This window comes from Erinaceus europaeus, chromosome 7, assembly GCF_950295315.1.
Source record: "Erinaceus europaeus chromosome 7, mEriEur2.1, whole genome shotgun sequence".
NCBI lineage: Eukaryota > Metazoa > Chordata > Mammalia > Eulipotyphla > Erinaceidae > Erinaceus > Erinaceus europaeus.
The window spans coordinates 66,360,975-66,378,130 of NC_080168.1; the positions used below are offsets into that span (position 1 = coordinate 66,360,975).

At 47.1% G+C, this 17,156-nt stretch overlaps 1 protein-coding gene across 5 annotated transcripts in view; it reads right to left on the reverse strand.

Annotated features, from left to right (window-relative positions):
- The window catches only part of AMN1 (antagonist of mitotic exit network 1 homolog), a 29,080-nt gene extending 12,128 nt beyond the window's left edge, over positions 1-16,952 (reverse strand). For 3 of the 5 annotated variants that reach the window (XM_060194621.1, XM_007538388.3, XM_060194620.1), the window contains exons 1-3: positions 14,272-14,427; positions 8,985-9,117; positions 3,724-3,868 (exon numbers count right to left, since the gene is read on the reverse strand). In XM_060194621.1, coding sequence (XP_060050604.1) covers positions 3,724-3,868; positions 8,985-9,117; positions 14,272-14,342 — 349 coding nt within the window. In that variant the 5' untranslated portion in view covers positions 14,343-14,427. Of the gene's footprint in view, positions 1-3,723; positions 3,869-8,984; positions 9,118-14,271; positions 14,434-16,772 lie in introns of those variants that run through there. The other 2 variants (XM_060194622.1, XM_060194623.1) reach the window with 2 other exon arrangements.
- Positions 16,953-17,156: the final 204 nt, after the last annotated feature.

The following is a 17,156-nucleotide window of genomic DNA, read 5'->3' on the forward strand; positions in this document are numbered from 1 at the left end:
CCCCTGGGAATGGCATGGCACCCATGGGGGGCACTGTGGTGCTGTGGTGTCTCCCTCCCCCACTTCTCCAGTGGGATAGGAGAGCATCCTGGGGTGGAGAAGTCGCCAAGTGCTGGCCCCCAGCTCAGTAAGGAAGGGAAAAAGCCAATCTTTTTAGGAACATTTGAGGACTCTCTATGCAGTCTGCAGTAGAGTTTTCACAATAACTGCAGTTAATGTCACACTCTTACTACTTATGAGAGGTGTACTTTTTCTGAAAGAGCTGAAAGTCAGCACAAAATTAGGTAATTTCTAAAGGTGATTCTCCTTTTTGCTAAAATTAGAGAAAAAATGTTGGGGGGCTTGGACTTCATGCATCCAAGACTCTACTGCTCTCAGCAGACTCTCATTTTTAAAAATAGGGTGAGAGACAGAGGGGTAGAAAGGCAGGAAGCAAGACACATTTGCAGCACTGCTCCATCACTCATGAAGCTGTGCCCCTGTGGACAGGAACTGGGGGCTTGAACTTAGATCCTTGCACATACTAACAAGTGCACTCTACCACCCACGACTCTTATTTTATTTTTTTCCAGATAGAGGGTGAAAGACAGAGAGGGAAAAAGAGATGCCACAGGACTGTACCACCACTTCTGATGCTTCCCCTTTGAACGAAGCTCCCACATGGTGGTCAGGGGCCCAGCCCTAGGCCTTTAAGCTGGTAAATGTGCATTACCAGATGAGCTATCTCCCAGGCCTGCGGCACCCCGTGCCTTGACCCCCCGTGGAGCTTGACAAGGTCAACTGCCATGGTCATGAGGATGACAGACTTCAAGGAAGCTGCACCCCGTGCCTTGACCCCCCCGTGGAGCTTGACAAGGTCAACTGCCATAGTCATGAGGATGACAGACTTCAAGGAAGCTGCATCCCTGGGAATGTGCTAGGACGCTGCAAAGGGCTGATATTGAGCTAGCTGTAGTAGCTTGGGAACCTGGTAACTTTCCAGAAGCAGCCCCTATGCATAATAAATCCCCTAAGACTAGAAAATGGTACCCCCCACACAAACATAATAGGCGTGCACTCATAAGACTCATGCTCCAAAAATCCGAGCCAAAAGAATTTGCAGGACAAACAATAAAGTCATTGATAAGCCAGCTGATTATACAAATGTCAAGGGAAAAACAAATTAACTAAAAGAAAATAGTGCTACATGTACAGTACAGAGCAGGAACTATGATTCTAGGCAAAACCACAAACCCCGATGCTTATCTTTTGCTTTTGTTTCGTACCAATGTTTATGTAACTGTGAAACTGTAGAAAAGCAGAAGTTCTAATCAAGTAAAATTGAGTTAAGTTTTTAAGAGAGATAATCATACTTGAGAGTGTGTAGATAAAACTAAAAAAAATGTTACAGTAAGGTGAAAGTAAAAAGAAAACTAAAGTGAAATTAGAAAAGAGGCTCTGATTAATGAGGTTTGATGTGAATAAGATGTGTGGGTAAAAGTAAGTGAACTTGTGTGGGTAAGAGTAAGTAAACTTTCGTTGGCTGGGGGTTGGTAAACTTTCATATGTGCGGGAGTTGGCCAGGGAGGAGTCCCCATGCTTTGCAGCAGAGGATTTCTTTAGATAGGTTAAGATGGGTTAAAAAAAGAAAAGCTGTCAGATTTAGAAGATGTATGGGTAAAAGTAAGTGAACTTGTGTGGGTAAGAGTAAGTGACTGTGTGGGTAAGAGTAAGTAAACTTTGTGTGGGTAAGAGTAAGTAAACTTTCATTGGCTGGGGGTTGGTAAACTTTCATATGTGCAGGAGTTGGCCAGAGAAGAGTCTACATGCTTTGCAGCAGATTTCTTTAGATGGGTTAAGATAAAATCATTTCACTTAATCCTATAAGCTAGATCCATTATCTTATCATGATTGGAACTGTTACTCTAGTACTAATTCTTGTTCTCTGTTCACCAGTTGTCCTCAGATTCCTGCTGAGATCCCTCAAACAACCCAGACAAAAATTCATCTCATTAAATTATTATCAAATAAATTAAATAAAAAGGGAGGAAATGCCACACCCCACTCAACTCCAGAACAAGGGTCTGACAGGGTCAGCACCCCGGAAAACTCTCTTCAAGGAAGAAGAATTCTGGGAGTGGGTCTTGGCATCCTGAGCAGATCTAAATTGGAAACTCTGATTATTGTTTTCATTATGTACATGGTAATGATGCCGTGTAATCGGGGATGAACAGCCCCTGTTCCCAGATTAGATACAGATGAACAGGAAATGAGGTGGACAAAAGTTATGGGTCATCAAATACATAAAGTTTTAGGAAAAATTCTTAGTAATACTTACTCACCTCCTCTTACGAAATATGTTAAAACTCTACATAAAATACTATCTGCTAAGCCTATTACTCAGAAATGCATCACCCCATGAAGCACAACATTTCTGTAAAACCGCAAGGCCACCTAATCAAGAAATGAGCTTTACTTTCTGTTCCAGATATTGTTTATGTAAGACTGAAAGATATATAAACTCTCACTTGCTGAATAAAAATTGAGTTCAGATTCACCCTCCAACAGTGTGGTGTATTCTGTTCTTCCCTGCGCCGACTCCTGACCCACCAGGTGGTCGCCTTCGGAGTTACCTGATCCTTCCTGCTGCTCTTCCGCTGTAGCAGTCTGTTGCATAGGCCCCCAAAATAAGTGTTAGATTATTGTTTTTTGTTTGTTTGTTTTTGCTTATTTCTTGATTTATTTCCATAGCACTGCCCAGTTCTATTCCCAGGATTAAACCTGGGACCTCAGAACCACAGTCTTTTGCAAAATCACTGTGTTGTCTCTGCCCCCTGCCCCAGTAAAGTTTTAAAGTAATAAATTTAATTGTCTTGTGGAGTTGGAAGGCAATTGAAGAGTTTGGCTGTCTGGATATTTCCACACTGGTCTTCACGCCTCTCCATGGGGGCAGCTTTGCCTCTGGGTCTTCTCTCCTCCCTCTGACTCCCCAGAAGATCCCTTCTGTCAGCCTGGACCACACCCTGCGCTGGGAGACAGGGCACAAGGCCTGTGGTCCACTGAGCAAGGCAGGTACACATTGGACAGCAGGACACAATGATGTTTGACAGGAAAAGGGGGGCTTCAGGGTCCTGGGCCTTGCAGTCATGGACAAACACGTAGCTCTAGTAACTAGAGTAGCTGGGGCACAAAAGAAATCCCCCTGCACCTCTCTGGGTCTCCCCAAGGCTGGACAAACACCCAAACAAGTGTCAGAGAATGGAATGAGTTTTCTGGTAGCATGCACACATATGAAAGACTCAACTCAGCAGGGAGAATGTTTTCAGAGATTTCTCTATTAAATGAGAGAGGAAGACAGTGTGAGGGGAAAGAGACAGAGCTCAGTTCTGGCATAAGGTGGTGCCAGGGATGGAGCCTGCAGTCTCTGGGCCTCAGTGTGCAAGTTAGGGCTCTTGCAGGCTAAACCCCCACCACATGCACTGAGACACAACCACAAACCCCAGCTAAGACAGAGAGAGGTCAGGGGACACAGCAGGAAGGGCAGGTAGGGCAGCTACGGTAGCAGGCCTGGTACAACGAAGCTTTCCAAGGTAAGACAAAATTCTACCTTGGTTAGCTGAGAAATAAGGATTGTATTCCGTGGACACCCTCCTACTCCTTTGATGGGTTTGCACTGCTTTGCTTTGGAATCATGCCAGGAGGTGAGCAGTAGCCTGCCAATCTATTCAGGAATGATGAACCTACCTTCTGAAGTTATGGAGTTTCTTTTCTTCTCAAAGGAACTTAAATTTAATGTCCTCAGTTTTCTGCAGTTACACACATGCTGGAGAGCCATGTCTGAGACATCACAGCCCTCGATGTTCAGAGTTTGGGCTTCAGGATGCAAAATCTGCAAGCATATGATTTTGAAAAGCTGCTTTTTTTTCCCCCTTGCAACTAAAAATTGCCAAGTCCACCTTTGGTGCACACAGAATGCATCAGTGGGTCACTGGTCACTTCCATCAGGATTGTCATCATAAGCCCTCTTGTGGGCTTCTTCAGGACCACCCCTCACTATGAACTACCAGTGATAGAGACTGCCTCACACTCTGAAGGGAGGCTGGTCAGCTTGCTTTGCCCCTTGAGGAAGACGGGTCCTGAAATGAGTGCAGCCTAGAATGTTCCCAGCTATGACCATGGACTGTGAGCTCAGACTGACAGGGACTCAGAGGTCACACAGGCTCCTGTGCTAAATGTGAATAGAAATGAGCTGCAGGTCAGATTGACATGGTAGATAGTTAATTGTATTTATATATTTTCTTCAAGTTTGGGAGCTACTCTCTGCCTTGATCCAGCTTTCTAGTTCTATTCTCAACTCTGACACCATCTTCCCAGACAATATTTTTAGTCCATCTGCATGTTAGCTATCAAGCTCCATCAAAAATTACCAAAATCATGGGCCCCTAAGAACATACCTAAAATAGACTTCCTAGCTTCTATCCACCTTAAAATCCCTATTCCCATCTGCTCTATTCCAACTTTATGATTCTTGTTCATTAAACAATTAGTCCTGCTTTATATCTTACTGCATTTTAGCCACCAAGTTGCAGATGCTACTATGATTCCATCCTGATTTCCCTGGGCAGATGACCTCACCAATGTGTCCTGGAACCCCACCTTCCCAGAGCCCTGCCCCACTAGGGAAAGATAGAAACAGGCTGGGGGTATGGATCCACCTGACAACACCCATGTCCAGCAAAGAAGCAATTATAGAAGCCAGACCTCCCACCTTCTGCATCTCAAAGAATTTTGGTCCATACTCCCAGAAAGAAAGAAATGTTAGGGAAAGATGAATGGAGGGCTCTGAACTCCAATACCATCAGGACCTGGAGAGAGAAGGAGGGGTGGGGGAAAGACACTCAGAAGTAGTAGGTGTGTCTTAGAAAGGAAGACAAGGCAGGACCATGGGGGTAAAAAGGGCGAATATATATAAATATAGAAAGCCAAGTATAGAAATATAGTCAGCCCATATCTGTGACCTTGGGAGAACTACTGCAGTTTCCAATGAAGGGAATGTGGACACAGAACTATGTGGTGGGAAAGTTATGGACTTATACCCCTGTTATCTTATAATTTTATAAATCAATATTAAATCACTAATACAAAAATAAAAAGAAATGCATGAGTGGATGGGCACATGGAGCCTTCTTGGGACTGGTGGCACAGCTTCGAGGGCCAGGGGGCCTCCCTGCTCAGCAGACCTGTGTCCTCCTCACGTCTGTGCCCAGAGCCTATGGGCTGTGCTATTGTCCATGTGCTACAGTTACCACAGGCCCAGTGTCACTGGGAATCTACCTGAGGCCAGCAGACCGAATGCAGCTTTCAGAGAATTCAGTCCTGTCCTCCAGTTTTCTTTTTTCCAAACAAACTTCTCTTGACATAAAGGTCACTATTATTATTATTAAAATATTCAGACAGTAGAGAAAATTTGCTAAAAATGAAAATAATTGACTACTTATCAGGAAGAGTGCTAAGCATGTTATGTATATAAACCTCTCTATTATCCTCAGAGATGAGTGTGGCAGATATATAGAGATAATAGTGAGGTTTATGTACATAACATGCTGCACTCTTCCAGATAAGTAGTCAGATATTCTCATAATAATAGTAGTGACTTTTATGTCAAGAGAAGTTAGATAAAAAGAGAGAGAGATAATAAGGGAGAGACACTGCAACGACTGAGCTCCCCCTAGTGCTGGAGGGCTTCTGTGTGGTGTTCTGGGGACATAACCCTGGGCTACATGCACACGGCAAAGCAGGTGCCCACCTGGGTCTTTCTCATAGCAAAGGCCAAACTATTATTATTATTATTATTATATACAATTTGGCCATTTTATTTTTGCATGTTTCTGTCACTAGGGGTTCAGTGCCTGCAGGAAGACTGTACAGCTCCTGACAGCTTTTTCTTTCTTTTTTTTTTTTTTAAAAAAGATTTTACTTGGGAACAGGCAGTAGTGCAACTGATTAAGCACACACACACTACAGTGTGCAAGGTCCCAGGTTCAAGCCACTGGCCCCAACCTGCAAGGGGAAAGCTTGATGAGTGGTGAAGCAGGGCTCCAGATGTCTGTCTCTCTCTCTCTCTCTCTCTCTCCATCTCTACCTCCATTCTCCTCAATGTCTCTGTCTCTATCCAATAATAAATAAAGTTTAAAAAAAGAATTTAAAAAATTATTTATTTATTAATGAGAAAGATAGGAGAGAAAGAAAGAACCAGACATCACTCTGGTACATGTGCTGCCAGGGATCGAACTCAGGACCTCATACTTGAGAGTCTAATGCTTTATCTATTGTGCCACCTCCCAGACCACTCTCTCTCCCTCTTTATTTCCCCCTTCCTTCTCAATGTCTGGCTGTCTCTATCCAATAAATAAATAAATATAATAATTTAAAAAAATACTCTTTGCGAGAGCCCAGTAATGGCACACCCGGTTAAGTGCACATATCACCATGTACAAGGACCCAGGTTCAAGGCCCTGCTCCCCACCTGCAGGGAGAGACACTCATGAGTGGTGAAGCAGGGCTGCAGGTGTCTCTCTTCCTCTCTATTTTCCCTGTTCTTTCAATTTCTCTCTGTCCTATGAAGTCCAATAGAAGGAGAAAAAAAAAAAAGGAAAAAAATTAAAAAGGCCACTGGGAGCAGTAGGTCTGTAGTGGTGGTACTAAGCCCTAGCAATAACCCTGAAGGCAATTAAAAAAAAAATAACACTTTGGGGGCTGAGCAGTGGCATACCTGGTTGAGCGTATATGTTAACTTTGGTTAAGTGCTCACATTACAGTGCACAAGGACCCACGTTCAAGCCCCTGGTACCCACCTGCAGGAGGGAAACTTTCCAAGTGGTGAAACAGGTCTGCAGGTGTCTCTTTGTTACTTTTCCCCTCTGTCCCTTCCCTCCCCTCTCAATTTCTGTCTCTATCCAAAAAGTAAATAAATAAATAAATACATAAATCTCTTTGAAGAAAAAGTGGGATAAGAATCTACTCTGGTAATGTGAACATTTCTCGCCAGAGGCTTGAACCCAGAGCCTCAAACATGGAGAGGTGTGTATTCCACACCAGGTGAGTGGCCCACAGCCCCTGAGTGAGCACTGCCCCAGTCTTGCCTATGTCACTCGGGATCCCATGAGGCCTGCCTGGTCCCTGTGTGAGGCAGACATGGAAGCTGAGCAGGAAGTGGCCCTGCCTGGAAGAACAACTTGGGGGACAGACTGTCCAAAGCTGAGTCTGCCAGTGTTGCCTCCAGTTTCCTCGCCCCCAGTTACCTTTGCTCTAAGTGGGAACACTGGCTCTCTTCCGGCCCCAGTGGAAGTCTTTTTGTACATGCACACAGGGGAGAAGGGACCCCACCGGCCCGACCCTCCGTTAATGAACGGCCTTGCTTGATGGGATTTTTATTCTCAGAATCAGTCACGAGAGCACAGAACAGCAGAGCACCCACCCCTTCAGTCCCATGGATCTGCTTCAAAACTGTGCTTGAGATAAAGGGTGGGGGGGGGGGGTAGGGGAGAAGAAGGGGCCGGCTGCCAACACAGGAGGTGCCAGACAAGCCCAGGGGCAGCACTCGTGAACTGTGGCTATAAGTCATCTATGATCCCCAGTAGCTCTATAAGAGCTGCTTCCAGCTGAGCAAGCTCAGACAATGGTGCCTACTTTTCACCCTGAGTCAAAAGAACAGTTCAATTAAATTTTAAAAAGGGGGCAGAAGAGGGGGCCAGGAATGGTGAAGTAATACAGAGACTGAGTCCCAGAAATATCTCTGCTGAGAAAAAAAATAAAAATAAAAGGAGCTTGAGAGAGCAGGGATGGAGGCTGGATGGTGGTGCACCTGGCTGAGTGTTACTGTGCATAAGGATGCCGGCTGAAGCCCCTGGCCTCCACCTGGGGGGAAGGTTCACCAGTGGCAAAGCAAATCTGCAGGGGTCTCTTCTTCTCTCCCTCTCTCACTTCTCTTTTCCTCTCAATTTCTCTCTATCCTATCAAATAAAAGAAAGGAAGAAATAAAAAAGGAAAAGAAAAAAAAAAAGTTGGAGGTCCATGTAGTTAAGCGCACATAATACAAAGAGCAGGGACCCAAGCAAGCATCCCTGTTCGAGACCCTGGCTCCCTAGCTGCAGGCAGGTCACTTCACAAGTGGTGAAGTGGGTCTGCAGGTGTCTGTCTTTCTCTTCCCCTCTCAGTTTCTCTCTGCCCTGTCAAATAAATGGAAAAAATGGCCTCCAGGAGCAGTGGATTTATAGTGCTAACATTGAGCCCCAACAATAACCCTGGAGGAAAAAAAAAGCCACCAGGTGAAGAGGATTAATCATGCAGGCACTTGGAGGAGGAAAAGAAATGATGTAGTGGGGGTTGTATTGTTATGTGGAAAACTGAGAAATGTTTTGTACAAACTATTGTATTTACTGTCAAATGTAAAATATTAATCCCCCAATAAAGAAATTTAAATAAATAAATAAAATAAAAAGCCATAAAAAAAATCATGCAGGCATCAAGCCCCATTGATAACGCTGGTGGCAAAAAGACAAAAACGGGCTGGGTGGTGGTGAACCCAGTTAAGCCCACTTAGTACTAAGTGCAAGGACCTGCACCAAGACCTGGATGAAGACCCAAGGTCCAGCCCCTGGCTCACCACCTGTAGGGGGTAAGGCTTCACAAGCGTGAAGCAGGTTTACAGGTGTCTGTCTATCTCTCTCTCCCTATATCCCCTTCCCCTCTCAATTTCTCTCTGTCCCATCCAATAAAAAAATGGCTGCCAAGAGTAGTGGGTTCGTAGTGCCAACACGGAGCCCCAGCGATAACCCTGGAGGCAAACAAACAACCTCAGCTGTAGTGTGTGTGTGTGTGTGTGTGTGTGTGTGTGTGTGTGTGTATAATAACCCCTCTGTATACCATTTCTCCAAAAGCCTGAGACCACAGGCTTGCTAAAGAGCAAGACCATCTGCATGCCTGGTAGTGGTAGACCCTCTTACCTCGCTTATATTGGAATCTGTTATCTGCCCCTCCAGGCTCATTATCTTAAGCAGTCGGTCTTTTATGTTGGGCGGCAAAGACTTGACCTCTGTGATATATCTGGAAATGTTTCTCACGAAGTACCAAAGGCACCTGAAAGACAAGCGCAGCGCAGTGAGCATTACTGTCCTGGTACTTACTGGTCCCCGGCCCTGTCATAAACAGGTGCATATCTGGTGGTCACATCCTCCCACTGAACTGGGTTAAGATGCAGGTCAGGTCCATGCTCGGTTACCAGCAAGATGTGCTTCTGCACTGTTTCTCCACAAATTTCACTCCTGTGTTCTGAACAACCTAAGTTCTTTAAGACAGTTATCACCAAGGTCTCTGATACACTCCCTTAATAAACATTACAACAGCACTCACCAACAGACTAAAAGACAGAGATTGTGTGAAAGAAACCACCGCAACAAAGCTTCCTTCAGTATAGTACAGGGCTTGAGCCTGGGTCACACTCACAGCAGAGTGGCACACTACCCAAGTGAACTATATTGCTAGCACTAAATGCTTTTTAATTTTTATTTTTAATATATATATATATATATATATATATATATATATATATATATATATTTTACCAAAGCACTGTTCAGCTTGGGCTTATGGTGGTGTGGGGGATTGAACCTGGGACTTTGGAGCCTCAGGCAGGAGAGTCTGTTTGCAGAACCATTATGCTATCTACCCTCCACATACTAAATGCTTTTTCATTTGAGAATTTTTTTTAATGTTTTAATTTTTTTATTCTGTTCATTTGTTGGATTGACACAGGAAGAAATTGAGAGAGAAGGGGTGATAGGAAGAGAGACACTTGCAGCTCTGCTTCACCACTCACAAAACAATCCCCCTGTAGGTGGGGACCAGGGGCTTGAACCTGGGTCTTTGAGCATTGTAACATGTGCACTCAAGCAGATGCATCACCACCTTGGAATGTATTTTCTTTAGAGAGGAAGAGAGAACCAGAGCAACATTCCTGCACACATGGTGCTGGGGATCAGACCCTAGGCCCACAGCATGTGAGCCCAATACTTGATCCTCTGTGCCACCACCTGGACCACCAACTCAAAAGTTTTTCATCTGCTAATCCATCAGGCTTGTTTCTATAGTTTCTTTAAAATGATGCAGGCAGTGAAGTCACTAGAGATGGAGCCGGAAATGCAAAGCTCCTGTAGATCATGCCAAACACAGAGGCAGCAGGTTGGAACTCTGTGTGCACTCTGTGACTTACAGAGCAGCAAGCTAATAAGAGCGCTGCATCTCAGGCTGGCTTGAGGACTGGAAGCAAATCCACGTCTTCTTTGGCTCCTCCACAGATTCCCCTCTCATAAACAAACAAACAAAAAAATAGAAGAGAAACTGAGAGGGGAGGGATAGATAGACACCTCCAGACCTGCTTCAACCGTCATGAAGCATCCCCCCTGCAGGTGGGGAGTAAGGAATCAAACCTGGGTCCTTGAGCATGGTAACGTGTATGCTCAGCCAGCACCTCCCCCCCTTTTTGACTGACAGAAATTGAGAGGAGAGGGGAAGACAGAGAGGAAGAGACACAGACAAATACCTGCTTCACCGCTCATTAAGGGTTCCCCCTGCAGGTGGGGAGCTGGGGCTCAAAGCCAGGTCCTTGTGCATGCTAACACATGCGGTTCCCCAGATGTACCACGGCCCACCCGCCATGGCTGACTTACATGTGCTGTGTACATATACAGATCAAAGCAGGGCTTACCTGCTGAGCCTCTTCATTTGTCTCCTGCCCTGGGCCGGGTTCAGCACTGGGAGGCCCTGACACAATTTGGAAGGCTTTTTTTCTCCCCGCACCAGATCCATATAGCTTTCCACAAGAACCCAGATGTGCCCCAGGCATTAGAACCCAGAGATGAGCCCAAAAGGCCTTGCCGACTGACTGAGGAGTCATCAGGCTGAGCCAAGGTCAACAGCCTGCTCACTGAGGAGCAGAGACCCAGACTGGCTTCGCATGCAGAGCTAGAAGATGGCCCTGCAGGGGCTTCAGAGGAATAGGCAGGCCCTCTGGTCTCAGCTCAGCTGTTGCACCTTGGTGTGGCTGACAGGAGTCTGGGAGAGTGCTGCAATAGGGGCCTTTGGAATAGCCAGCAGATGGACTTCCGGGGCCTCCTGTAATCGTGAGAGAGAGCACCATGATGATGCTCTTTCCCAGTTATCACTGAGGAGGGCCCACTGAGAAGCTGTTCTTTCAGAGCTGCTTACTTCTCATCTAGAGTCTCAGCACAGCAGCACAGGGGGAAGGTAGGGGTCTTGGACTCAGAATAGGCCTTAGAGATCAGTGATTTCTTATCAGACAGGCAGCAATGATTTATTCCACTGATTTATTCATGTGTCTAGATCACGGATACCAGGAAGCCTCTGCTCCAGGGAGTTTTCATTCCATGGCAATTACTCTCAGGGTTGTCACACTGTGTTCTCCCTGTAGTGCCTCTTAATCTCTGCTGTAAAGACATTCCAGCAGCCACTCACACATCAGTGCCATCCACCAGGACCTGTTAAGTCTGGGACTTGCCCCTGCAGTCCGCTGTGACAACACAGCAACCGGTGACACCCAATACCTGCCCATGTGGCCGATGACAGCAGAGGCTGTGAGAGAAACACTGCATTGCTTCACACTCCCAGCTTGCTGAGTCTGACAAAAAGGGGAAATCTGTACAGCACAGTGAAAGAATGGAGTCTACAACTTGTCTCTAAAGCACCTCACAACTCTGTCCATCTCTCTCATAAAATAAACCTCAAAAGACAAAATCAGGGGGCCAGTGGTGGTATGCCTGATTGAGTACACATGTTACAGTGAACAAGGACCTGGGTTCAAGCCCCTGGTCCCCACTTGTAGGGGGGAAGCTTCATAAGCAGTGAAGCTGGTGTCGCTCCTCTCTTCCTCCCTCCTCTTTCCTTCTCAGTTTCTCTCCATCAACACACACACACACACACACACACACACACACACACACACATCAAACAAAAGGCCAAAGCAGAAAAGTGTTCCAAGTCAACGAAATCCACTAGTTCTACTGAGGCACAAAAGAAGTGCCTCTGTGGCTGATCAAATAAGCAGCATCAGGCAGGCTCATCAAAGTCAAAAAATTTTATTTATCTGCAAAACTGGGGTCTCACAAGGGCATGATTCTCTTGCTGCCAGGCAGGCCTTTTCATTCCTTTTATTTTAGGTAAAGAGAAGGGGTGGGGAGAGATGGAGAGAAAGAAAGAGGCATTACTCCATCATGAGTTTCCCTCTGGTGCCAAGGTTGTTTCATATGTTGCCAGGGTTCAAATCTGAGTTATATGCGCAGCAAGTCTCAAGCCCCACCTCGTGGCTATCTCTCCAGCTGGAGAAATTTACTAGCAATGTACATATCTCCCACACACATGGGGACACCCAGAAATTCTCAGCAACTTGCTCCCGTGATTTTCAGACATAGTTTGAAAATTCTCAACTAAGAGCGAGGGAGAAATAGGGAGGTCAGCTTACCAAGAGTTCTCTGATGAAAGGCAGGCCTAACAAAACTGCAGATTTTTAGTTCATCTTTCTCCAGAGACCAGGTGACTAAGATACCCTGGCATACTTCTTCCTTTGTACATGGAAACAGCTGCTTTTCTCTAAGTGGAGCTTTAGGGGATGAACCAAAGGTGCATAAGTGACACCACCTCTGAGTGGACTGGGGGGAGAGGGGTGCAGTGGCAATGTTTTCGTTTTTGGGTGCTGGGTAGAAGGGAAGAAAAGCAGTGCTCCACAGTTCCTGGGCAGTGTCTAGGGTGCTGTTTAGGGTGCAGTCATGCGGAGCCAGGGCTCTGACCCAGGACCTGGCTCGGCAACGCAAGCCCTCCACACTATCACAGAGCTGTGGCCTGGCCCCATACAAGTCTTTCCCCAAAGACACCTTTGGGGCACTGGCCGTGAAATCAGTCTTTCTCAGTTACACAAGGTGTGTGTGTGTGTGTGTGTGTGTGTGTGTGTGTGTTTGTGTGTGCTTTTGCTCCCTTAGAAGGGGGGGAGGTCTAGCACTTCATGAACACACGTGACAATTGAAGCAGGCTGTGCATGTGTGTGTGTAAACATCTCCAATAATCATAAATGACATTCCTTTGTTATTATTATTATTTTTTAACAAGAGCACTGTTCAGCTTTGGCTTATGGTGGTGCAGAGGAACTGAACCTGGGACTTAGAAGCCTCAAGCATGACAATCTGTTTTTTGCCTCCAGGGTTATTGCTGGGGCTCAGTGCTTGCACTACGAATCCACTGCTCCCGGAGGCCATTTCTCCCTCTTTTGTTGCCCTTGTTATTATTGTTGTTGTTATTGCTATCATTGTTGTTGGATAGGACAGAGAAAAATCAAGAAGAGGGGAGACAGAAAGGGGAGAGAAAGACACCTGCAGACCTGCTTCACCAACTGTGAAGCGACCCCCCCCCCCCCGCAGGTGGGGAGCCGGGGGGAGGGGGGGGCTCAAACCGGGATCCTTAAGCCGGTCCTTGTGCTTTGCACCATTTGCGCTTAACCCACTGCATTACCGCGGGCTCCCAGGCAGGACGGTCTGTTTGCATTACTATACTATCCACCCCCGCCCCCTTTGCTATTATCTTTTAACGCGGTGCCTACATGACCTCAGGGACTCGGATATGTGCGCAGCTTCCCTGCCTAATGCTCAGTCTGTGGGTTGAGGCCCAGACGCTGCTGCTCGGAGGCCCATGGAGCTCCACCTGTTTTCCTACCCGCCCCCCCACATCAGTGGCGCTGTCCTTGGTGCTGCCTCGCAGCCGCCAAGGACACAGCCCGGAGCTTGCGGCACTGAAGGCAGGCGTGCACTTTGCCCGCCAAGCCCCCCTCCAGGACCTCCGAAGGGAATCTGGGTGCTCTCCCCACCAGGGTGCCGGGCCACCCCGTTAGCGCCCCCTCCCCGCTCCTCCGGGAGCCGCCCTGCGGCGACAGGCCTCCAGCCGGCTGCTCCCTCGGGAAGGGACTGGCTTTAATCCCGGCTGGAGACGGGCCCCGAGGAGCTCACGGACCCCGCCAGGCCCCGCGCCCCGATTCTGTGGACGAAGCCTCAGCAGACGGGGTGGGCCAGGCTCCTCTCCCACCCAGATCCAGGCGGGCCCAGGCTCGTTGGAGGTCAGGCCCTGCCTCAGTGGACCCTCCCGAGGGACGGTGGTCGTGCCGGGGGCGCTCTCCTGCGGCCCAACTCAGACCCGAGGCGCTGGAAGGACGCGGGGGCGGCCGGGCGGACTCACTTGTCCAGGAGCGAGCCGACCCCACTGCTCGCCATCCCGTCCTCGCTCGGCAGCCTCTTGCGCGGCGCCATGGCCGCTGCAAGCCGCCGCAAACCGCTACGGACTCCTCGCGCACGGCGCGCATTCGTGACGTCACGGCGCCACCCACCTGCTTGCGCTGCGCCTGGGGGCGGCTGGGAGATGGGGCGGGGAAGGAAGCAAGGGAGGGGGCGTGGTGAGGGTGGGGTAGGGCAGGGGTGGGGCCACCCTGTTGCAGGGATGGTGGAGCTCTGCTCTGTTCTCTGCCCTCCCTCTTCCTCTCTTCTTTAAGGACCTAGAATTAGGACGAAGGATAAACAGCATAATGGTTATGCAAAGAAACTCTTAAATTAGAGTCCTAGTTCAATCCCCTGCACCACCATCAGCCAGAGCTGAGTAGTCCTCTGTGGGGAAATTTGTAGAGTCAAAAGTTGGGGGGAAACTGGAAAAATGTTACGCATGTAGAAACTTGTATTAAATGTCGACTGTAAACCATTAATCCCCCAATAAAAAATTAAAAAATTAAAATTAAAAGTTGGGGTGGGGATAGATGGCATAGCGGTTCTGCAAAAAAGACATGGCTGAGACGCTGAGGTCCCAGGTTCAAACAACTGCACCACCATAAGCCAGAGCTGAGCAGTGCTCTGGTTAAAAAAAAAAAAAAAAAAAAAGGAAAAAAATATATACATTTAAAATTTGGGTGTGTGGTGGAGAGAGTATGTTCGGCATGTAGGGCACATGCTTTGCCAGATTTGTAGTCCAGGTTTGAGCCCTGGCACCTCATGGGAGTATCAGGCACCAAGGGGAAGTTCTGGCACTGTGGTGTGTCTCCTTTGCTTTCTCCCTCTCTTAAATACTTACATTATTTTAGTGAGAGAGATGTAGAAAGATACAAAGAGAGAGAGAAGGACCAGAGCACTGCTCAGCTCTGGTTTATGGTGGAGCTAGGGATTGAACCTGGGCCCTCAATCCTGAAAATCTTTTACAGAACCATGATTCTATCTCCCCAACCCTTTCCTTTGCTTTCTCTGAGTGAAAAAAGTCGTCTTGGAAATGGCGAAGTCACACATACACTAGGCTCTGGATCTGAATAAAAATAATCAGGTCAAGGTGGCACCACTCAGGAGTATCTTGCATGAAGGTCCCTGGCAAGTTCCCCAGTGTTGCATTAAGCAAAAAGAATTGATAGCCTTACATATTTACAAGCCAGTGTTAAAGAGCGAAATCAAACCACCATCCACTGCAAGGAAGCAAAAGATGTTTATTAACGAATTCGAATCCGGGCCGAGTGGCATCAGACAGCAGTCTGCCAGCTCGACCCCGAACAAAGCTCAAACCACACTATTTATAGGATTTCAGAGCTCACTCCAAGGGAGGGGGTCATGCAAAATGAGGATTCTATAATATATCCAGTGGTACTCTATAGAAAACACGGGGTCCAATCATTTCAAACATTACAACACACTGAGCAACCTATAGAATTTGTCTAATTTCAAGCCTGTATGCAAAAAAAGGTTGCCTCATTCTTTTGTCCTCTGCTGGGACCACCCGGCCATCTGTTTGCAATTTATCTGGCCATATGCTGTAACTTATTGGGTTACAGAATTCCTCAGACCCTATGCAAAGGCTCTGATAATGCTTGCCAGATGCAGGATCTTTCAGACAAAAATAACTGATGGCCCTCACTATTTAGGTTCTGTTTGTCAAGGGAAAAGGGCAAGGAATTTTCCACCTCACTGGGCAGGAGGGCAAAAAGCAACTATACTTAAAACTACACTTAAAACTATTCTAGAGTTACTGCCTCTCACAGCCAGTCTCTTAGAGACTCAGCATAACAGTATCAGGAATTTATTTTGAATCTTTTGCCACTGAGTAAGACAGATCTGCCCACTTGTGGTTACTTTGTCACATTTGTTCCTTCCTTCCCTGGTTTTATAGCAGAAATGTGGCTTGGGGAATCAACCTTATCTCCATCGGTGGGTCTACATTAATCAACAATGACTGTGTACTGTGTGTAAGACTGTCTGGTCTATGCATATCAAGAGATCACTATCTGCTCAGCCACCAGGATAGGCTCTAAACTGGGAATGGTGTGTGAGTATGTCAACTGTTTGGGACACAAAAAAAGCAGGGGATGCCTAACCAAAACTTCAGGAGAGTATCCTCAGACACATGGCAAGGCTCTGTGAAACAACTGGTTCTTTTATTCAGCGTTGGCATGGGGAATGAAGCCAAGCAGAGGATAAGCATCACGCACCAGCCATGGTGCTTACGGAACCAGACCTGAGAACTGGTCCTCTTCTCTAGTCAGATGATACAGAAATCAGTTTAGTGAGCAGTCTGACATCTTTACTTGTTAATGCAATTCTAGGAACTGAACCTAGGACCTTGTGTATGCATGATGCCACTGAGAAGTCCTCCTTATCCATGGTTTTTAATTGCCTATTCCTGAGAGAGGAGAGAGATACAGACCCCTGACTCACCATTCATAGAGCTCCTCCAGGTGCTGTCCTTGGTGGTCCCATGTGGTGCTGTACTCAAACCCAGGCCTGAGGCACGGCAGAACATAAACTGAGCTGCTGAGCCGCTGCCACTGAGCGAACTCCCAGCCCAGCATGATGTCCGTCACTCATGGAAAACATCCCAGGACATGGGGTGGCAGAGTCTCCTAAGCAGAAAATCAGGTCTCCAGCACATGTTCATAGTGTCTGAAGCAACAATGAGGAAGGAGTGGGAGGGAGCTGTTACCAAGCTAACAGGTGATTCAGGAAGCAAGGAAAAGGAAGCTTGCTTAAGGGGATTGTCTGGAGTTGCATATTTGAGAACAGGAGCTCCTTACTGGCTGAATTTCCAGTCTGGTCAAGCAG